Genomic DNA, 24,174 nt, shown 5'->3' with positions numbered 1-24,174 from the left:
CTGATTTTCTTCATTTTCTATCTATACTCAGCAGTGAGATTGCTAGATCATATGTTAGCTCTAATTTTAGTTTTTTGAGGAACTTCCAAACTGTTCTCCAAAGTGGTTGTACTAATTTACATTACTACCAACAACGTATGAGGGTTCCCTTTTTTCCATGTCCTTGCCGGCATTTGTTATTGCTTGACTTTTGGATAAAAGCCATTTTAACTTGGGTGAAATGATATTTCATTGTAGTTTTGATTTGCATTTCTCTGATGATCAGTGATGTTGAGCACTTTTTCATATACCTGTTTGCCATTTGTATATCTTCTGAGAAATGTCCATTCAAATATTTTGCCCATTTTTATATTCGATTATTAGATTTTTTCCCCATAGAGTTGTTTGAGCTCCTTATATATTCTGGTTATTAATCCCTTGTCAGATGAAGAGTTTGCAAACATTTTCTCCTATTCTGTGGGTTGTCTTCACTTCAATGATTCTTTTCTTTGCTGTGCACAAAGCCTTTTTACTTTGTGACCTCATTTGTCCATTTTTGCTTTGGTTGCCAGTGCTTGTGGAGTATCACTCAAGAAATCTGTAGTCCAGTGTCCTGGAGAGTTTCCCCAGTGTTTTCTTTTAGTAGTTTCACAGTTTGAGGTCTTAGATTTGAGTCTTTAATCCATTCTGATTTGAATTTTGTATATGGCAAGAGATAGGGGTCTAGTTTCATTCTTCTGTGCATGGATATCTAGTTTTCCCAGCATTGTTTATTGAAGAGACTGTCTTTCCCCCAGTGCATGTTCTTGGAACCTTTGTCAAAAATGAGTTCATTGTAGGTGTGTGGATTTGATTCTGAGTTCTCTGTCCTGTTCCATTGTTCTGTATGTCTGTTTTTATGCCAGTACCATGCTGTTTTGGTTACTATGGCTCTGTAGTATTAACATAATTTGAAGTCAGGTAATGTGATGCCTCCAGTTTGTTCTTTTGCTCAGGATAGCTTTGGTTATTCTGGGTCTTTTGTGGTTCCTTATAAATTTTATGATGGTTTTTCTGTTTCTGTGAAGAATGACATTGGTATTTTGGTACGGATTGTGTTGAATCTGTAGATTGCTTTGAGTAGTATGGGCATTTTAACGACATTGATTCTTCAAATCCATGAGCAGGGAATATCTTTTCATTTTTTTGTGTCCTTTTCATTTCTTTCCTCAGTGTTTTATAGTTTTCATTGTAGAGATCTTTTACTTCTTTGGTTAAGTTAATTTCTAGGTATTTAATTTTATTTGTGACTATTGTAAGTGATTGCTTTTTTTATTTATTTTTCAGATTGTTCACTGTTGGCATATAGAAATGCTGTTGATTTTTGTATGTTGATTTTGTATCCTGGAACTTTACTAAATTTGTTTATCAGTTCTAATAATTTTTTGGTGGAGTCTTTAGTTTTTTTCTGGATATAAAATCATATATCATCTGCAAACAAGGGCCATTTGACTTTTTCCTTTCCAATTTGGATGCTCTTTATTTCTTTCTCTTGTGTGATTGTTCTAGTTAGGACTTCCAGTACTATGTTGAATAACAGTGGTGACAATGGACATACTTGTGTTCCAGATTTTAGAGGAAAGGCTTTCAGTTTTGCCCCATTCAGTAGGATACTAGCTGTGGGTCTGTCATATATGGCTTTATGATGTTGAGGTATGTTCCTTGTATACCCAGTTTTTTGAGGGTTTTTATCATGAAGGGATATTGAGTTCTATCAAATGATTTTTCAACATCAATAAAATGACCATATGGTTTTTGTCCTTCATTCTGTTGATATGATGTGTCACATGGATTGATTTCTGTGTATTGAACTGTCCTTGCATCCCTGGGATAAATCCTCCTTGGCTTTGATGAGTGAACTTTTCAGTATATTGTTGAATTTAGTTTGCTACTATTTTATTGAGGATTTTCTGCATCAATATTCATCAGAGATAATGGCCTGTAGTTTTTTTGTTTGTTTGTTTGTTTGTTTTGTTTGTTTTGGTGTGCCTTTGTCTGGTTTGGGTATCAGGGTAACACTGACCTCGTAGAATGAGTTTGGAAGTATTCCCTCTTCCTCTATTTTTCTTTTTTTTCAGAACAGTTTGAGTATGATTGGTATTAGTTCTTTTTTTTTTTTTTTTTTAATAATTTATTATTATTATACTTTAAGTTGTAGGGTACATGTGCATAACGTGCAGGTTTGTTACATATGTATACTTGTGCCATGTTGGTCTACTGCACCCATCAACTCGTCATTTACATCAGGTATAACTCCCAATGCAATCCCTCCCCCCTCCCCCCTCCCCATGATAGGCCCCGGTGTGTGATGTTCCCCTTCCTGAGTCCAAGTGATCTCATTGTTCAGTTCCCACCTATGAGTGAGAACATGCGGTGTTTGGTTTTCTGTTCTTGTGATAGTTTGCTAAGAATGATGGTTTCCAGCTGCATCCATGTCCCTACAAAGGACGCAAACTCATCCTTTTTTATGGCTGCATAGTATTCCATGGTGTATATGTGCCACATTTTCTTAATCCAATCTGTCACTGATGGACATTTGGGTTGATTCCAAGTCTTTGCTATTGTGAATAGTGCTGCAATAAACATACGTGTGCATGTGTCTTTATAGCAGCATAATTTATAATCCTTTGGGTATATACCCAGTAATGGGATGGCTGGGTCATATGGTACATCTAGTTCTAGATCCTTGAGGAATCGCCATACTGTTTTCCATAATGGTTGAACTAGTTTACAATCCCACCAACAGTGTAAAAGTGTTCCTATTTCTCCACATCCTCTCCAGCACCTGTTGTTTCCTGACTTTTTAATGATCGCCATTCTAACTGGTGTGAGATGGTATCTCATTGTGGTTTTGATTTGCATTTCTCTGATGGCCAGTGATGATGAGCATTTTTTCATATGTCTGTTGGCTGTATGAATGTCTTCTTTTGAGAAATGTCTGTTCATATCCTTTGCCCACTTTTTGATGGGGTTGTTTGTTTTTTTCTTGTAAATTTGTTTGAGTTCTTTGTAGGTTCTGGATATTAGCCCTTTGTCAGATGAGTAGATTGCAAAAATTTTCTCCCATTCTGTAGGTTGCCTGTTCACTCTGATGGTAGTTTCTTTTGCTGTGCAGAAGCTCTTTAGTTTAATTAGATCCCATTTGTCAATTTTTGCTTTTGCTGCCGTTGCTTTTGGTGTTTTAGACATGAAGTCTTTGCCCATGCCTATGTCCTGAATGGTACTACCTAGGTTTTCCTCTAGGATTTTTATGGTATTAGGTCTAACATTTAAGTCTCTAATCCATCTTGAATTAATTTTCGTATAAGGAGTAAGGAAAGGATCCAGTTTCAGCTTTCTACTTATGGCTAGCCAATTTTCCCAGCACCATTTATTAAATAGGGAATCCTTTCCCCATTTCTTGTTTTTCTCAGGTTTGTCAAAGATCAGATGGCTGTAGATGTGTGGTATTATTTCTGAGGACTCTGTTCTGTTCCATTGGTCTATATCTCTGTTTTGGTACCAGTACCATGCTGTTTTGGTTACTGTAGCCTTGTAGTATAGTTTGAAGTCAGGTAGCGTGATGCCTCCAGCTTTGTTCTTTTGACTTAGGATTGTCTTGGAGATGCGGGCTCTTTTTTGGTTCCATATGAACTTTAAAGCAGTTTTTTCCAATTCTGTGAAGAAAGTCATTGGTAGCTTGATGGGGATGGCATTGAATCTATAAATTACCTTGGGCAGTATGGCCATTTTCACGATATTGATTCTTCCTATCCATGAGCATGGTATGTTCTTCCATTTGTTTGTGTCCTCTTTTATTTCACTGAGCAGTGGTTTGTAGTTCTCCTTGAAGAGGTCCTTTACATCCCTTGTAAGTTGGATTCCTAGGTATTTTATTCTCTTTGAAGCAATTGTGAATGGAAGTTCATTCATGATTTGGCTCTGTGTTTGTCTGTTATTGGTGTATAAGAATGCTTGTGATTTTTGCACATTAATTTTGTATCCTGAGACTTTGCTGAAGTTGCTTATCAGCTTAAGGAGATTTTGGGCTGAGACAATGGGGTTTTCTAAATATACAATCATGTCATCTGCAAACAGGGACAATTTGACTTCTTCTTTTCCTAACTGAATACCCCTGATTTCTTTCTCTTGCCTAATTGCCCTAGCCAGAACTTCCAACACTATGTTGAATAGGAGTGGTGAGAGAGGGCATCCCTGTCTTGTGCCAGTTTTCAAAGGGAATTTTTCCAGTTTTTGCCCATTCAGTATGATATTGGCTGTGGGTTTGTCATAAATAGCTCTTATGATTTTGAGGTACGTTCCATCAATACCGAATTTATTGAGCGTTTTTAGCATGAAGGGCTGTTGAATTTTGTCAAAAGCCTTTTCTGCATCTATTGAGATAATCATGTGGTTCTTGTCTTTGGTTCTGTTTATATGCTGGATTATGTTTATTGATTTGCGAATGTTGAACCAGCCTTGCATCCCAGGGATGAAACCCACTTGATCATGGTGGATAAGCTTTTTGATGTGTTGTTGAATCCGGTTTGCCAGTATTTTATTGAGGATTTTTGCATCGATGTTCATCAGGGATATTGGTCTAAAATTCTCTTTTTTTGTTGTGTCTCTGCCAGGCTTTGGTATCAGGATGATGTTGGCCTCATAAAATGAGTTAGGGAGGATTCCCTCTTTTTCTATTGATTGGAATAGTTTCAGAAGGAATGGTACCAACTCCTCCTTATACCTCTGGTAGAATTCAGCTGTGAATCCATCTGGTCCTGGACTTTTTTTGGTTGGTAGGCTATTAATTATTGCCTCAATTTCAGAGCCTACTATTGGTCTATTCAGGGATTCAACTTCTTCCTGGTTTAGTCTTGGAAGAGTGTAAGTGTCCAGGAAATTATCCATTTCTTCTAGGTTTTCCAGTTTATTTGCGTAGAGGTGTTTATAGTATTCTCTGATGGTAGTTTGTATTTCTGTGGGGTCGGTGGTGATATCCCCTTTATCATTTTTAATTGCATCGATTTGATTCTTCTCTCTTTTCTTCTTTATTAGTCTTGCTAGTGGTCTGTCAATTTTGTTGATCTTTTCAAAAAACCAACTCCTGGATTCATTGATTTTTTGGAGGGTTTTTTGTGTCTCTATCTACTTCAGTTCTGCTCTGATCTTAGTTATTTCTTGCCTTCTGCTAGCTTTGGAATGTGTTTGCTCTTGCTTCTCTAGTTCTTTTAATTGCGATGTTAGAGTGTCAATTTTAGATCTTTCCTGCTTTCTCTTGTGGGCATTTAGTGCTATAAATTTCCCTCTACACACTGCTTTCAATGTGTCCCAGAGATTCTGGTATGTTGTATCTTTGTTCTCATTGGTTTCAAAGAACATCTTTATTTCTGCCTTCATTTCGTTATGTACCCAATAGTCATTCAGGAGCAGGTTGTTCAGTTTCCATGTAGTTGAGCGGTTTTGATTGAGTTTCTTAGTCCTGAGTTCTAGTTTGATTGCACTGTGGTCTGAGAGACAGTTTGTTATAATTTCTGTTCTTGTACATTTGCTGAGGAGTGCTTTACTTCCAATTATATGGTCAATTTTGGAGTAAGTACGATGTGGTGCTGAGAAGAATGTATATTCTGTTGATTTGGGGTGGAGAGTTCTATAGATGTCTATTAGGTCTGCTTGCTGCAGAGATGAGTTCAATTCCTGGATATCCTTGTTAACTTTCTGTCTTGTTGATCTGTCTAATGTTGACAATGGAGTGTTGAAGTCTCCCATTATTATTGTATGGGAGTCTAAGTCTCTTTGTAAGTCTCTAAGGACTTGCTTTATGAATCTGGGTGCTCCTGTATTGGGTGCATATATATTTAAGATAGTTAGCTCTTCCTGTTGAATTGATCCCTTTACCATTATGTAATGGCCTTCTTTGTCTCTTTTGATCTTTGATGGTTTAAAGTCTGTTTTATCAGAGACTAGTATTGCAACCCCCGCTTTTTTTTGTTCTCCATTTGCTTGGTAAATCTTCCTCCATCCCTTTATTTTGAGCCTATGTATGTCTCTGCGTGTGAGATGGGTCTCCTGAATACAGCAGACTGATGGGTCTTGACTCTTTATCCAGTTTGCCAGTCTGTGTCTTTTAATTGGAGCATTTAGTCCATTTACATTTAAGGTTAAGATTGTTATGTGTGAACTTGATCCTGCCATTATGATATTAACTGGTTATTTTGCTCGTTAGTTGATGCAGTTTCTTCCTAGCCTCGATGGTCTTTACATTTTGGCATGTTTTTGCAATGGCTGGTACCGGTTGTTCCTTTCCATGTTGAGTGCTTCCTTCAGGGTCTCTTGTAAGGCAGGCCTAGTGGTGACAAAATCTCTAAGCATTTGCTTATCTGTAAAGGATTTTATTTCTCCTTCACTTATGAAACTTAGTTTGGCTGGATATGAAATTCTGGGTTTAAAATTCTTTTCTTTAAGAATGTTGAATATTGGCCCCCACTCTCTTCTGGCTTGGAGAGTTTCTGCCGAGAGATCTGCTGTGAGTCTGATGGGCTTCCCTTTGTGGGTAACCCGACCTTTCTCTCTGGCTGCCCTTAAGATTTTTTCCTTCATTTCAACTTTGGTGAATCTGGCAATTATGTGTCTTGGGGTTGCTCTTCTCGAGGAGTATCTTTGTGGCGTTCTCTGTATTTCCTGGATTTGAATGTTGGCCTGCCCTACTAGGTTGGGGAAGTTCTCCTGGATGATATCCTGAAGAGTGTTTTCCAACGTGGTTCCATTTTCCCCCTCACTTTCAGGCACCCCAATCAGACGTAGATTTGGTCTTTTTACATAATCCCATACTTCTTGCAGGCTTTGTTCATTTCTTTTTCTTCTTTTTTCTTTTGGTTTCTCTTCTCGCTTCATTTCATTCATTTGATCCTCAATCGCTGATACTCTTTCTTCCAGTTGATCGAGTCGGTTACTGAAGCTTGTGCATTTGTCACGTATTTCTCGTGTCATGGTTTTCATCTCTTTCATTTCGTTTATGACCTTCTCTGCATTAATTACTCTAGCCGTCAATTCTTCCCCTTTTTTTTTCAAGATTTTTAGTTTCTTTGCGCTGGGTACGTAATTCCTCCTTTAGCTCTGATAAATTTGATGGACTGAAGCCTTCTTCTCTCATCTCGTCAAAGTCATTCTCCGTCCAGCTTTGATCCGTTGCTGGCGATGAGCTGCGCTCCTTTGCCGGGGGAGATGTGCTCTTATTTTTTGAATTTCCAGCTTTTCTGCCCTGCTTTTTCCCCATCTTTGTGGTTTTATCTGCCTCTGGTCTTTGATGATGGTGATGTACTGATGGGGTTTTGGTGTAGGTGTCCTTCCTGTTTGATAGTTTTCCTTCTAACAGTCAGGACCCTCAGCTGTAGGTCTGTTGGGGATTGCTTGAGGTCCACTCCAGACCCTGTTTGCCTGGGTATCAGCAGCAGAGGCTGCAGAAGATAGAATATTTCTGAACAGCGAGTGTACCTGTCTGATTCTTGCTTTGAAAGCTTCCTCTCAGGGGTGTACTCCACCCTGTGAGGTGTGGGGTGTCAGACTGCCCCTAGTGGGGGATGTCTCCCAGTTAGGCTACTCAGGGGTCAGGGACCCACTTGAGCAGGCAGTCTGTCCCTTCTCAGATCTCAACCTCCGTGTTGGGAGATCCACTGCTCTCTTCAAAGCTGTCAGACAGAGTCGTTTGTGTCTGCAGAGCTTTCTGCTGCTTTTTTGTTGTTGTTGTTTTTGTGTAGCTGTGCCCTGTCCCCAGAGGTGGAGTCTACAGAGACAGGCAGGTTTCCTTGAGCTGCTGTGAGCTCCACCCAGTTGGAGCTTCCCAGCAGCTTTGTTTACCTACTTAAGCCTCAGCAATGGCGGGCGCCCCTCCCCCAGCCTCGCTGCTGCCTTGCCGGTAGATCACAGACTGCTGTGCTAGCAATGAGGGAGGCTCCGTGGGCGTGGGACCCTCCCGGCCAGGTGTGGGATATGATCTCCTGGTGTGCCTGTTTGCTTAAAGCGCAATATTGGGGTGGGAGTTACCCGATTTTCCAGGTGTTGTGTGTCTCAGTTCCCCTGGCTAGGAAAAGGGATTCCCTTCCCCCTTGCGCTTCCCAGGTGAGGCGATGCCTCGCCCTGCTTCAGCTCTCACTGGTCGGGCTGCAGCAGCTGACCAGCACCGATCGTCCGGCACTCCCCAGTGAGATGAACCCAGTACCTCAGTTGAAAATGCAGAAATCACCGGTCTTCTGTGTCGCTCGCGCTGGGAGTTGGAGACTGGAGCTGTTCCTATTCGGCCATCTTGCTCCGCCCCCCCCCCCCCCCCCCCGGTATTAGTTCTTTTTAAATGTTTGTTAGAATTCAGCAGTGAAGCCATCAGGTCCTGGGCTTTTATTTACCAGGAGACTTTTATTATGGCTTTGATCTCATTACTTGTTATTAGTCTGTTCAGGTTTTGATTTCTTCCTAATTCAGTCTTGGTAGATTGTATGTGTCTAGGAATATATCTATTTCTTCTGGATTTTCCAATTTATTGGCATATAAGTTGCTCATAGTAGCCACTAATGATCCTTTGACTTTCTGTGGTATCAGTTGTAATATCTCCTTTTTTATTTCTAATTTTATTTATTTGACTCTTCCCTCTTTTTTTCTTAGTCTGACTAAAGGTTTGTCGATTTTGATTATCTTTTTGAAAAGCCAAGTTTTCATTTCATTGGTATTTTGTATTGTGTTCTGTATTTCAAATTAATTTATTTCTGCTCTGATTTTTATTATTTCTTATACTAATTTTGGATTTTGTTTGCCCGTGCTTTTCTAGTTCTTTAAGATACATCACTGGATTATTAATATGAAGGTTTTTTTCCTTTTTGATGTAGGCACTTATAGCTATTAACTTTCCTTTTAGCACTGCTTTCGCTGTATTCCATAGGTTTTAGTATATTGTGTTTCCATTACTGTTTGTTTCAATACGTTTTTAACTTTTCTTCTTAATTTCTTCGTTGACCCATTGGTCACTCAGGAGTATGTTGTTTAATCTCCATGTGTTTATATAGTTTCGAAAATTTTTCTTGTTATTGATTTGTAGTTTTATTCAGTTGTGGTCAGAAGAAGGTGCTTCATATTATTTCAATTTTTTTTTGCATATTTTAAGACTTGTTTTATGACTTAACCGTTTTTTTTTTATGTAACCACTTACTTCAGGTAAACTTCTTCAATTAGTTGCCCTTGTCTGAAAAAAATAACTCATATGTTTATATGTGCTTAATGATATTCCAGCCGTCTTTCTTCATGTCTGTATACTCATCTATTTGTCTGTCTGAGAAATTTAGAAAATAGTCACTGGATCAAGTCGACACAGTGATTTGCTGATGGATCTTGGTGAAGGAGAGTCCTTAATTTATTGAGCCAAGCTGTACTGATCCCTTATTTTGTCATTGTCTGTGAAAACCTTAAAATGTTATTCCAGTTTAATGTAATTTAAACTTTGCAAATAGCGACCTTTTATCTGTAATTTTTATACACTTTCAGTCATTAAAATAGATTTTTCATTAAAAAAAGTATATGTGTATACAATAAACTTATGAACTCTCACAGCTATAGCTTGCCTCCCCTTAAGCCAGATAAATATTCCGTGTCTCAGATTACAAGTTTAGGAAATATTCCTGTGTAAGTATGACTAATGTCAAAGTATTTTCTTTTGTTACATTTTGCCCCAGAAAAGTATACTAGTCATTTATTCGTAAGCAGTATAATTGCTTGGGAATGTAACTAACCACAGTACCAATTTAATTGATGATATCTTTCAGTCAATATCTGTAAACTCTTGGGGTTGGTTTTGGTGGGGTTTTTTTTTTCCTCATGATCTTTAGAGTTTTAAAAAGAAATGATAGCTGTTTTGTTTTCCAGTTCAATTTTAAGAAGTTGCACCCTACTTAAGAGAGACACTTATTTTACTTCTGTTAGGCCTATTATATCTTTATAGACCTATCTATAAAACTTAATGATCTGGATTTTTTTAGTGTTTGCTTATTTCCATTATTTTGATATAGTGCCCTTTCATGTTGAACTTTTTTATTGTGTGCGTTTTGAAGTCATGGATGTAGAATGTCATCTAGCCACTTCTTCAGGGCAACCCACCTGGCAAAATAAAATAGTCTGCATTTTTCTTATTAACCCTCTGTTATGTGTACAGATAATATTAAAATTCAGTGGTTTTATATATTGATACTGGAAACATCATTAGGTTTTCAACATTGACATTTGTATGAGTCTTTGTTTCTTTCAAGTTTTATGTGGTTTTGTTTTTAAGGAGAAGCAGTATTTTTGGAAATCTACTTAATGTGAGTGACTCCCCCGAACTGTCAAATATGTAGTTGAAATATTTTTCTGAAGGATATATATTTGGTATAACTTCTGGTACAATGAATTATATTTTATATTTTGATTCTCTTGTATTTTATGTTTGTTTTGTTTGTCACATAATAAAGTTCAAAGGAAGCTATGCCAGATTTGAAACTGACACTGAAAATCCCTAATGTTTGACCTGCAATCCTAGCTACTCAGGAATCTGAAGCACGAGAATTGCTTGAACCCGGGAGACGGAGGTTGCAGTGAGCCGAGATTGCTCCACTGCACTCCAGCCTAGGTGATAGAGTGAGACTCTGTCTCAAAACAAAACAAAACAAAACAAAACAAAAAACCAAAGTCATATTTGTTGAGAGACTTCTATCTACACAGTACTATATTGAGTCCTTTATATTTATACTCATAAAAGCATCTCAACTTCCTTATGTAATTATTAATACTATTATTTTAAATGTGAGAACACTGAAGGCTCAAGATGTTAAATAATTTACCCATGATCATATAGTTATTAATAATAGAACCATGCTTTGGGAGGCCAAGGTGGGAGGATCTCTTGAGACCAGGAGTTTAAGACCAGCCTGGGCAACATAGGGAGAGATCCTGTTTCTACAAAAACTAAAAAACATCCAGTGTGGCAGTGCATACCTGTAGTACCAGCAATTTGGAAGGCTAAGGCAGGAGAATCATTTGAGCCCAGGAGTTCATGGCTGCAATTGAGCTATGATCGTGCCAGTGCACTCCAGGCTGGGCAACAGAGTGAGACTGTCTCTAAAAATATATCAATAAATATAAATAAACCACAGTTTCAACTAAATCTGGCTGTAAATCCAATCCTAGGCTATTTCTGAGAGAATGCACACTGTGTCTCACCTACCAGGTAGAATAATAAATTCATTTAAGTTACTGGAAGCAGAGAGTTGGGAATGGAGAGGTTGGGATCTTAGAAACATGGCTGGTCATTTGGCCTCTGATGTCTGGTATAGCCTGAGATGACACCTGTCTGCTTCTGTGATTCTCTTACTTTCTCTGTCTTCTGTGTGCCTTTTATGGTGTGAGCATCTCTTCACACAGTGTTACAGATACACACATTGCACACACCAAATGCATCATCTTACGACCTGTCCAACAGTGGAGGACAAACTGGATGTATCAGACTTACTGAGAGGAATGTCTCTATATTGTAGGTTAATGGATTTTCAAAGAGTAATTCTCTTATGTAAATCTGAGCCCCCTCTCTCACCTGCCTGCCTGAAATATTCCATGGTATGTGTCATGTCTTGTGCTAGGAGATTTAGTATATTTTTTGCAGAAATACTGGTACTACAGTTGCTCATCTGTTTTTCTGAAAGTTGCTTGGTGTAGAAATCTTATCTTTTAAATATTAGTTACAGTTCAGTATTTCAGGATGTAAAATTTCAGATTTGAATTAAGGCATACTTCTGTTTCATACAGCAGGAGTCTATTATATATAATTTCTGGTCATTCTACTGTTGAGAAAGGAGTCTTTTGTTCAAGGGTTCATTTGAAAAGAGGTAATAATATATCCCTAATCTTTTTTTCTCTTTTGTATCATGCATTCCTTTTTGCTTAGATTTCACCTTGAAGTTCTTTGACTTCATTACCACATATTGCTTTGTCTAGATTAATCTCGATTTTCTTCTTTTCTTGCTGGGACTTCACAGTAAACTGTAAAATGTAGAAACAAAATTCTTTCACTTGCTTGGAGTTCAAGTTTATAGTCTTTGGGCCTTTGAATAAAGTACTCACCCAAAAATGGGATTTTAATGTAGCTTTGTTGATGTTTAAGGTAGGAAGATATCAATAGAAAATACTTGAAAAAAGTTTTCGTATATATTCTGCTTTCTTTGAGGGGCTTAGATGTTTAAAATCTGAGTGCTTAATTTATATTTAGATGTATTTGATACGAACATTCACCAATTTATACCTAAGATAGTTCATGTAGAAAGCAGTTTTTACACATCTGCTCTATTGCCTAGTGGTCTTGTGGAATGCAAACAGCAGAAAAAGAGATGATGTTGAGTCTAAAGAGCTGGTAGGCTAATTGGGGAGATGAGGGTTTCTGCTTGTTTCATGGTGTACACCCCAAGGAAAGATAGGTGCTATGGGGACTTAAGTGCATCTCTAGCACTTATTCTGTCATTACTTTTCTAAACATTTTATACTTCTAGTAAATATAGGAATTAGAAGTCACTTTTAGATTAGTCAACATTATATGACAGCAGATACATAGCTTAACTTAATCAGAATGTTTTCCCAGAACAAAAATATTCGAGGGATTCAAAGGAAAAAACCTTTCTGATTTGATTGGCATATAGATTCTGCTTCCAAAAGTTAAGTTGCTTTCTTTTAAATTTTTGGACATTTTCAGAAAACAGGGAGCTCCTAATCATGAGTTGCACTAGAATTTCTGTGCTGCATGTTTAAGGCCTAAGGTACAAGAGAAGGGATTGAGAGTTGGTTACTGGGTATTTAGTCTTAACAATGGTCAAATGGGTACAGAAGCCACAGTCTGTGCAGTGGCTTTCCGTTTCTGTTGTACTCACTGTTTGATATCACTCAGGTATTAATGCTGACGTTAAGTTCTCCTGCTGATGGTTAATTCCAGGACAGATGTTTCATCTGTATTCCTCACAATTTTTTGCCATTAATATAAAAGCACTCATTGTTTTTCTCTCTGCATTGGGGATACTTGATATCACCCCATTTAGACTTATGCCCCTGACTTAGTTTATCAATAACTTAGAATCAAAGCATATAATATATACGAATTTAACCATTCAAATTGTGAGTTAACAAATACCTCTTTTTTGTAAATAGACACAAGTAAGGAGTTTTTTTTTATTAAAGGTGTGACAATATTTTTAGTGATTTTAGGGTAATCTTGGCTTTCTGAAGTAATCTAGAGTTAGCAAAAGTAATACAGCCTCTACAATCAGAAACTAGTTAGGAAGCTTGAAAGAATATATTTAGAAGCATAATATTGATAAATACTGTAAACCCAATGGAATTATTTTGAAGTTGAAAAAAAATAGATACCAAACCTTGTTCAAAATTTACAATCTAGAACCAGGCTCTGACAGTACTTCCTTAGATTGACACCTTTAGTAAAGTTGGTTTTTTTTTTTTAAAAAAAGACAAAACTCTACTTTTGTGTGTTGGAAGTAGTTCATATATTTTGATTGAGTCATGCAGGCATTGCAATATTTAAACTTTATTTAAATGCTCCTGTGCATCAATTTCAGCTTGGACTCAAATCACAGAGACCCAAAGTGAAGTCTAGCTAGGAGATCTGAGGTGGATGTTGCTCAGGATGACAGGGATCCAGTCATCTCAGTTTTCTCAGTTGTTGCTATTTCTTGGCCTCAATTCCAGTCCTAACTTCCCTTTAAGATCTGAGATGGTCGCTGCCACTCTAGTAATGTCATCTACATTCCATCTGTCAGAAAGAATAAAGAGGGAAAAGAAGGGCCCATTCTCTTTAAAGATAGATCTTTGTTGCCACTTATGTTCAGCATTGTACTGGAGATTCTAGCTAGGGCTATTAGGCAAGTAGAAGAAAAAACATGGCATCCAGTTTGGAAAAGGAGAAGTAAGACTGTGTCTTTTCAGAGATGACATGAATTTGCATACAGAAAATCCTAAGGAATCTATTTGTTTTTGGGTTTTGTTTGTTTGTTTTTGAGACAGAGTTTCACTCTTGTTGCCCAGGCTGGAGTGCAATGGTGAGATCTCGTCTCACTGCAGCCTCCACTCAGAACCACTGTCACCGTCTTCCTTAAGGCTGCCGATCCTTCTGACACACAGGGACCATTGGCCCTGAGACAAGCAACTGTGTTCTCATTTGTACACATGATTAGAACAGGACAGCAACTAAACTCAAGTGCCACTGTTGTTGTCTATAGTGGTTGTTTTTCCAGAGCACCACGTGTCTTAGTATCCACAAAATAACAGCACCCAGTAATGCGCTGCATTGTTGAAGTGAATGAGAGTAGAAACATAGGCACTTGCATAGTGTTGGAGGATCATTTGGGATAGCTGAATGTTAGAGGTGACTTTTAGCATAGTAATAAAATTATTCATTGTGGCTGCTCAGATTTAGGACACTGATTTTCTTTTACATTCCTGGTATCTGTCCAGAAACTTTATCTTTTTAAAATCCATACCATGCTTTGCAGGAAGCTTTTATCATCAGGTGGCTTCAGATAGTTTTATTTGATTGATACCAGTGTCTGTTCCTTCCTCTTCAGTCTTAATACTTTCTTATAATACCTCAACCATTGGGCTAAAAGCAGTTTCTTCTCTTGTTGCAAGAGCTTTCTTTTCCCACTGAAGACATTTTGGTTTTATCAGTTTCCATTGACTTCATTTATTACCTATACTTCAGTGATGTCCTATAACCACATCCTTCCTTATCACTTTATCATTTCTCCCTCTTAAAAGTTAGTTGCCAGTTGGTTATGTCTTTCAGAGTTCTCCTCCTCTTTTTTGACTTTCTGTTTGGAACACCTTGCTGCCTTTTCGCAGACAACATTTTCATTTTTTGATTTCATGATTGTTCTTTCATTGTTTTATAGCAGTTTTCTATGATTTCATGTCTTTCCCCCCACCACATACCATTTCTTTACTCATCATGTAATTTGATTATAGTCCATCGGGACAGAGAAATACTACCAGAATGTCATGTTGTATTCTCACAGTAAACAGTTCTTGTTTGTTTATAAGACAGGAAAACAACTAAGACATCATTTGTTTTAAATGTGTGAGGATGCTAGGCTGGGCGCGGTGGCTAATGCTTGTAATCCCAGCACTTTGAGAGGTTAAGGCGGGTGGATTGCTTGAGTCCAGGAGTTTGAGACCAGCTTGGGCAACGTGGTGAAACCCCGTCTCTACAAAAAAGAAAAATAAAAAATAATGTTTGAAGACGCTAATTAAATAGTGTTTAATTATATCCCTCAGTTTATAGAATCAAATGTAACTAAAAGAATGAGGAATGGCATTTTTTAATCTAAGCTACCTTTGCAAGGTGAAAGTAAATTTGTATGTGTGAAGAATAGTTAGAAAGAACAGCCTGTGTAATAAAACTTTAGTGATTATTAGAATCAGAAGACTGCTGGTGTTGAGGGTTATGTATATAGATGTTTTAGTTTGGGTAGGCTAGCTGCTCTAACCAAAAAGAAAAACTGTAACACATCACAGGCATAATATCACAGTAGAATGGTATTTCTCACATAACAACTCAGTATGTGACCGGTCAGGGCATAGGTAGGTGGTTTGTTTGAATACATATGAATTGAGAAAACCGGCCTGCTTGCAGCTGTGCTATCTTCACTTTGTTCCAAGGTATTCCTGAGAATCAGTATTTAGCCATTGGTCCAGAAAAGAGCACAGAGAATAGCTTATGAGCAGCTTTCATGGGTAAGGCCAGGACAGGAAGTAGGAAATGTCATTTCTATTCACACATCATTGGCTAGAACTCAGTGACATGGCACACTTAACTGCAAGGGCAGTTAGGGATTGTGGTCTACTGTGCACCTGGAAGGAAGAGGACTCTTACTTGGTAGTTAGCCCCTTCCATTGAAGGTATTTTGAAAAACGTTTAAATTGTTAAGAGAAGGCCGGGATTGGTGACCCAAGCCTGTAATCCCAGCATTTTGGGAGGCGAAGATGTGCGGATCACTTTAGGTCAGGAGTTCGAGACCAGCCTGGCCAGCATGACAAAACCTCATCTCTACTAAAAGTACAAAAATTAGCCAGACATGATGGTGTACGCCTGTAATCCCAGCTACTCAGGAGGCTGAGGAAGGAGAATCACTTGAACCTGGGAGGCGGAGGTTGCAATGAGCCAAGATTGCACCACTGCACTCCAGCCTGGGTGATAGAGCGAGACTCTGTCTCAAAAAAAAAAAAAGAAAAAAAAAAATTGTAAGAGAAGTACAGTGGTTTGGGTATTTGACTCAGTAAGTTTCCTTTCTATGTGAAAAGGACAAGTAAACATAATTAAAATTATGCCACACTATTTATTAAAAGAGGAAGAATAAGTACAGTATTATAACTTGAATAGCTTTCCTTTTGATGTTGGTAAAATAATACACAACTGTTAAATTAGATTTATAATAAGTGCCAAGACAGAAATCATAGAACTTATTAAATTATTCATTGTTTAATAGATCTAGCTAAGACGTAAGGAACAGTTTATGTCCGTGACAGATAAAAACAATATCAAGTTCAGCCAATCTGATTCTTATTATATATGTACTAACAAACCAGATTATTTCAGTGGAGCCATATTAGTCAACAACTATTTAAATGTCCACTACTATAGACTAGGCTCTACCACAGTGCTGAGAAAAAAATCAGGCTAATGAGGAATAAAAACATACTTTAAAAAGAAAAACAATCTGTCATATAAGATTACATATTTGCAAAGTTAGGTATTTTGGAGTTGAAAGGATTAAACGTGCATGCTCTTTGCAGGGATACAGCTTCAGATGGTTTACCAAGCCGGTTACTCTTATGCGAAATACAATACTCTAAGTACAAAGAAACACAAATGTGGAAAAAAAAAAACAAACCTTAATATACGAGCACACAACTTACAGAGTTAACTAAAATCACGTATGCTTGCCTTTTCTTTGTTCTGTCAACTGGGGTTTGTTTTGTGCAACATAAGAATGGCAAGAAACAAACCCCAAAACCCAACATGAGCATGTGTCTGTTTTGTTCTCTGGATTCATCCCAACCTTAAAAGAAAACTCATCAGTAGTTAAGCTAACAAGTTTATTATCAGCATATTATATTTAGTCATCCGAATGTCTTTCCTCTTCATGTTTAAAAATAAAAAAGCATTTAATAGAGATTTGGGTTCTGCTGTGACAGATGTTACATAACTACTTACATTGATTCACAACCATCCTAAGTAATTCAGAAGGGTGCTTTAATTCATAAAGGCATTATAGTTATGCGGTAATTCAGATACATTCAACAGTAAGGAAGGTAATGACAATTTGGACAAAGCTAAAATACTTACAATCAGCATAAAAAAATAAGATTCAGTGTCCAGGGAGAAATATTCTAAATTAAGATTAACAGCATGTTATGGTCCTGCATACCTTTGTTCCTTATTCCCTACAACCATGTTTCTCAAAGTTGGTGAATGTATAGACCAGTTTTAAAAGGGAAAAAAATGCTTGTAATTTCTACAGGTTAAGTTATTTTTATTGTGTTGGCATTTAAATATTAATACATAAACATTAAAAAGTTGATCTAAGATTTGTGTACTCATAGTTTTAAAACAAACTTATAAATTCAGCATAGACTGTAAGCAAAGCTATAAAATCAGTGCAGTTTAAATGAGTAGGATTAGGACCAGGGCTGGGCTCAGTGGCTCACACCTGTAATCCCAGCACTTTGGGAGGCTGAGGCAGGAGGATCACTTGAGCCTGAGAAGTTGACGCTGCAGTGAGTTGTGATTGGACCACTTCACGCCAGACTAGGCAGCAGAGCGAGAACCTGGCTCAAAACAAAAACAAAGAAAGATTAGGATCAGGAAGACATTCACAAAGGTAGCACTTGAGTTAGGGTGAGGAACTGGGTAAGTAAGGATTGAGAGATAAAGGCCAAGGCACGGAAACTGAAGTGAGCAGAGGGCTCATATAAGTGAGACTATAGCATATATGTAAGCAGGGAACAGTCCCTTTGGGTTTTGTGTAGGTTGGGAGCGGGAGGGGGTAACATAAGATGGTAAACTATTAGAAATAAATCATGGGGACCTTGAGTATTGGACTCAGGGCCTCATTCTGTATGAATGGAACTGTTGAAGGCATGTGAGTAGTACTACATTTTCATTTTTTAAAATGTTATCTGCAACAATATTTAAATACATTAGGAGAATAAAAAGATTGAGACCAGGCACAGTGGCTCACTCCTGTAATCACAGCCCTTTGGGAGGCCGAAGCAGACAGATCACTTGAGGCCACGAGTTTGAGACCAGCCTGGCCAACATGGTAAAACCTAAAAATACAAAAATTAGCTGGGTGTAGTGGTGCATGCCTGTAATCCCAGCTACTCGGGAGGCTAAGGCATGAGAATCGCTTGAAGCTGGGAGACAGAGGTTACAGTGAGCTGAGATTGCACCACTATACTTCAGCCTGGGCAACAGAGCAAGACTCTGTCTCAATAAAAGAAAAAGAAAGAAAGAAAAGATTGAAAATCCAGCCAAAAGGTCCACTCCACAAGCACAGGTACATGGTTTGTTACCAAGTGTCCAGGTCCTAGAACATAATTGGCCCTCGATAAGTGTGTGGTGATTGAATATATGGTGCCTAATGAAGGGCAGAGGGACATCTAGTTAGAAATGTGTAGGAAATAAAGTCCAGAATAGGACTCAGAATAAAAGTTAGCAACTGGTATTAACAAGGATTTCGGAGTTGTCTGCAACTAATTGAATTCTTGAGAAATATGTAAGATTGTAGAGGAGACAGGGTGAACAGGCTAAGGGGTGGAGGCTCAATAACTCCTACAGTTATGGCAAATGTCAAGGAGAAAGCACTGAGAGAAAATAGCAAGCAGGGATCAGAAAGGTGGCTCAGGAGATCTGTTGGCCCAGAAGCCAAAGGAGCAGAAAAGAGAATTACCCATTTGCGCATGTCCAGCTTATAAATATTTATTTTGGATTTTGAAATTGAATCCTTTTTTTTTTTAAGCAGACTAACTTTGCAGGTTTCATGGATTCTAGTTATCCTAGTGTTAAAAATTATTTTAACAGGTAGGTAAGACTTAATGTTGAAAGGATCAAGGTCAAATGGGGCAAGTAAAATCCAAGCATATCCCAGAAGCATGTTAAATGTGGGGAAATTTCAGGATGGCATTCACATATTTTGGAATTTAACATGCAGTTCTTTTAGACTTCTCCTTACTACATCATTGAGTTAAATATGTAAATTTTAGTACATTATATGTAGTAGTTAAGCAACAGAATAATTATGTCACAAAATTGTTTACTTTATGAATTCATTTAGTGTAATGTCTCTATTAGTGGCCTACCCTGGGATATTTTAAGTGATTATATTAAGTTTTATTTCTGGACAATTTTTCTGGAACTTATTTTGCCTAAAGCAGGCACACAGCTCAGTTAAAATAAAATAAAAAATACATAAGCTCAAAAATAGGCATTGGTTTCTTACCACTTTATGGCTTTAAAAATCATTCTGAATCCTCTTACTGGAGTGTTTACTACACCAGCTAGCAGTAGGACTTAACATTACATTTTCATTTTGATTAACTTGACTGCAGTTGTTTCTTGGCTGCCTCTTTAGAGCCCACTGTGGGATAAAATTAAAACAGTTTTTATGATACAACAATTTAGTTGCAGAAAACAACATTTTTTTCCCCCTGAATGGCAGTGTGTTCTACCTCTGGGTTTTCTGCGTACACCCCATGGCTCCGGTTTCTCTCTTCTCCAATCCACCTTTTAGAGTTCCACCAGATTAATTTTTCTAAAGCAGAGCTTTGGCCATCTTCTCATCCAAAACCCTTCAGTGGTTCCCCTTTGCCTCTCTCTTACCTAAGCCCAGCTCATTTTTCAAAGAAAGAGCAGCTCACATGCTGTATTTGCCCTTTCACATTTTTCTTGATCTCCTCTGCTGGAATCCCGATCTCTGCTCTGCATTTCTTATTCCTCTTGCATAGCACTCATCATGGCTTCTCTTATGTAAAATTAACTAGGAACCCACCTCACACTCAAGAATGACTTCTTGAATGTAGGGACCAAGTCTTCTTTATATTTTTGCCCACTTGCTCATTGCCATTTGCATAAAAAATAATAAATGTTTGTTGGATAACGAATGAATGTTTGTTGGAATAGTTAAAAATAAATGTGTGAACTGTCCCCTGTTCTAGATAATCCTGATCCTCTTACCCATTACTTCCCCCACCCAGCATCTCTCACCTTCGAATTAATTTGTCATTTAATTACTTATTTTTGTTACTGGTATTGGCTGTTTTCTCCCTGTTGGATAGTAAGTGCCCTAGGGCAGTGATCTTGGGTTTGTTCACTGGTGTGTGCCTAGCACTCGGAACAGTGCTTGTCATATTGATTGAGGGAATGAATGAAACTTGAAGCCAAAGGTCAGTTTCTCCCTGTTCTTTGGATTATTGTCAGTGGTTTTCAAGGTGAGGGACATTGTGGCATTGGAAGAGCAGGAAAGAGATGGAGAGAGACCCCAGAGTCAGCTTCTGCCACTTACTAAGCTGTGCAGCTTTGGGCAAGTTTCTCGACTCCTCTGAAGGTCATTTCCTAATTCGTTAAAGGTTAATATAACTTGAATTACAGTATTTATAGAAGCATTACATTTTAGGGGGAAAAAAGCATACCATAAAATTAATACCTTATGTGTCCTGATCACTGCTAATACCTGCTAGACCTGGTGCTACACACTTTCCATTCACTGTCTCTGTGCATCTCCACATCCACCCTGTGCAGCAGGGCCTGTTGTATTAAGAACCCTGTCTCACAGGTGACAGGAGGAGGTTCCTGCCCAAGACCACACCGTGGTGGGTAGCAGAACATCGCTTGAGACCAGGTCTGTGGGACTCTAAACCTGCTGCTTGTAACTCCTGCAGCAGGTTACAATGATTTCTCCTTTGGAGCAGCAGTTCTAGATTTTTCCTTCTTGCCCTAAGGTGGTTGAGGGATACAAAGGGCTCATGAGTACCACTGGCCCCCAGGCAGTATCTTTCTGAAAAAAGGAGGCCACATCTTCTCAAGAGGTGATGGACAGCAGAGCCTGGTTTGAAAAATCCCCCCTGATGAATTGGATTCTGCCCCTCCTGCTAATGTACCTCTACTTCCAGATCTGTTTCTTTTCTCTCCCTGTCCTCTTATAAAGTTTTTAACTCTTTGTATTTTGTACTATAAAATATTCCTGCTTTGAGACTGTTTTAATCTTTTCATTTTATTTTATTTTTATTTTTTAAGACAGAATCTTGCTCTGTTACCCAGCCTGGAGTGCAGTGGCACAATCTCAGCTCACTGTAGCTTCCACCTCCCAGGCTCAAGCGATCCTCCCATCTCAGCCTCCTGAGTAGCTGGGACTACAGATATGCACTGCCACACCTGGCTAATTTTTTTTTTTTTTTTTTTTTTTTTTTTTTTTTGTAGAGATGGGGTTTTGCCTTGTTCCCCATGCCTGTCTCAAACTCCTGGACTCAAGCAGTCCTCTCAGCTGGAGTGCTGGGATTATAGGCATGAGTCGCTATGCCAGGCCAAGACTGTTTTAAAGGTTGTTGCATTACTGTTTTGGAATCAAATTAGATAGTTTAGGTTGGGATAGCCAAGTTGATCATTACAGTCTCCTCTATTTATTGCAAAAGTACTGAAACTTTTAATAATTTTTGAGAGATCTACAAATGCCATTTCAAAACACACAGTTAAATCACTAATAGCTTAATTACTGTAATATAGTAAGTGTCAAAATAAGGAAGACTGTTTTCTATATAAAAAATTAGCCTTTTCAGGTATTTTCTTTGAGCACTTAAAATTACTAAACCGGGATTAAGGGGATGGATTATTTCAGCATCTAGAAAAACATCTTTTAAGTTTCAGGGAATGAGTTTCTCTTTTGAAATAGTTTGTCGTCAGTTCAAATGCTGAAAAGTTACTTCAGAAAATATTAAAATGAAAAGAAATTTCATTTGTATGCCATAAATCATTATTTTTAATTGATTGAGAAGTTTGGTAGGAGGCCAGAGAAAATTGGCAAACATAAAATTTAAAAGGAACTGTGAGCATTTAAAGTACTCTCTCAACAGAGATAAGATTATTTATTTTTGTAGCTTTATTGTAGTGATTAAATCATAAGCTTTCAATCCATCTGACCTAGCTTTGAATCCTCGCATTTCAGTTTATTAAATCTGTGAGCTTTAGGCATGTTAACATTTCAAACTTTGATTCTTCTCACCTATAAAGAAGGAGCATTACCTTTTACCTACCTCCTAAAGTTATCTTATTACATGAAACAGTATATGCAAAGCATCTAAAGAGTACCTAATGTATCCTAGGCACTTAATAAATGTTTTATTATCATTAAAATATAATCATTTAGGTATAAGTGATATTTCCCACTATTTGCAAATCAGTGGGAAACATTTTTATGGACTTCTATGTACAGTTGTCAGCTTGGTGTGGAATACCCTTTAAAAAAAAAAACCAATTCAGAGGTAAACTTTATCTCATCTTGGGATGAACTATCAACTTCTGCATTAGTCAAGTTTTAACTAATGAAATTTTATTGCAAAGTATGGAGTAAGCAGATGATGAATTCTGAGTTTCTCATATAAAATTATATTTCCTAGGAGAGTGCGTAGAAGGGCTGCGGGAAAATGACTACCTGCTGATTCATTCCTGCCGCCAGTGGACCACCATTACTGCCCACAGCTTGGAGGAGGGTCACTATGTCATTGGGCCAAAGATAGAGATTCCGGTACATTATGCAGGTAAGACTCCTCCAAGGGCCAAGACGAGGCAGAGAGACAAAGGGGATGTGAATAGCTAAACTTTTCCTCTAAGAATTGTCTGTAAACTAGAAAGTAGAATGACTTAGAGAAGCAAACATTTGTGTGTGATTATCGATCAGTGAAAGCTCAGATTCATTTTGTTAGAAGTCTTTCTAATTAATGCATGTAGTTAAATGGGGAGTCTTATTAGGTATTTATAAGATAGAAATTTTACAAATAAAACACCTCTATTGTCTTGGAATTAAAATCAATACATGTAGCCAACCTGGGAGCTTCAGGGGGTCATGTCTCTGAGGAATCCTGTATACAGTTTGAGCATTGCTTTTGTGAATGACTTTGTGAAGATTTCACAAGATTCCATGTCACAAATTAACACTGTGGTCTGATTTTAAAAGTATTGGATTGGTAGCTCATATACCTGGATATGTCTCTCCTTTCAGTAGGCATTTAGATTACAGGCAACTGAGATGCCTTCGCTGCTTTAGTTAAATGAGGGTAATACCTGCCTTCTCACCTCACTTTGAACTCGACTCAATGCAACAGTGCCATTTAACTGATGTTTATTGAGTATATTCTGTGTGCCAGTACTGTTCTAGGAGCTTGGGATACATCTAGTGGCTTAAATAAGCTCTAAATAGTGATAGCTTATAAATGCAATTAAAAAAAAAAACTTATGTTACCATATGCTTTTTCTGGCACTTATAATACATTATATAAAGGATCTTAGTCTTTTCTCTATTATTGTTCAGTATTTTCCAAGTCTGTTCAGAATATCTTAATCAACTAACTGTAAATTGTGTAGCCCTGGACTGCCATTGTGTTCTCAAATAACCCCTTTACAATGCCCAGAGAGTTGTTATTTGGAAAAGGGACCTTACTGTATTCCCACTGTCTAGACACAGCAAATGGTATTTGTTTGATGAATATTTAATGAATGAATGAATAGCTTGGTACCATTTTTGATTCCTGGGAATCTTCAATTGCCGATACAACCCAAGGATTACTTAGCTTCTCAAAAATCCTTAAAAAAATTATAAGAAAAAAAAATTTCTCTGGCCTAAAACTTAGTCCTCTAGAATTGTATTTCCTAGCCCTAAGAATAGCCTTCATGGAAGAAGAGAGAAATGTATAGTTGTAGAAAGCATTACATCTGTTAGATTGTAACTCAGGCAAATGGGGCAATTTTCATAGGGGCAGAGAATGAAACAAACCCCCTACCCTACCCGTTCTCTCGTCAGAGTGGTTCCTACTAGCAGTGAGATCCATGCTATTTTCAGCAAA

General features: G+C 37.8%; 1 protein-coding gene across 2 annotated transcripts in view; it reads left to right on the top strand.

The window, feature by feature from the left end:
• The window catches only part of GAREM1 (GRB2 associated regulator of MAPK1 subtype 1), a 206,987-nt gene that overhangs the window by 55,795 nt on the left and 127,018 nt on the right, over positions 1-24,174 (top strand). For both annotated transcript variants that reach the window (XM_025365646.1, XM_025365645.1), the window contains exon 2: positions 22,732-22,872. In XM_025365646.1, the coding sequence (XP_025221431.1) occupies positions 22,732-22,872 (141 nt within the window). The remainder of the gene's footprint in view (positions 1-22,731; positions 22,873-24,174) is intronic.

This window comes from Theropithecus gelada, chromosome 18 (genome assembly GCF_003255815.1).
Source record: "Theropithecus gelada isolate Dixy chromosome 18, Tgel_1.0, whole genome shotgun sequence".
Lineage (NCBI taxonomy): Eukaryota > Metazoa > Chordata > Mammalia > Primates > Cercopithecidae > Theropithecus > Theropithecus gelada.
Note: the sequence above shows the minus strand (reverse complement) of the source record. Positions and strands in the feature narration are given on the sequence as shown.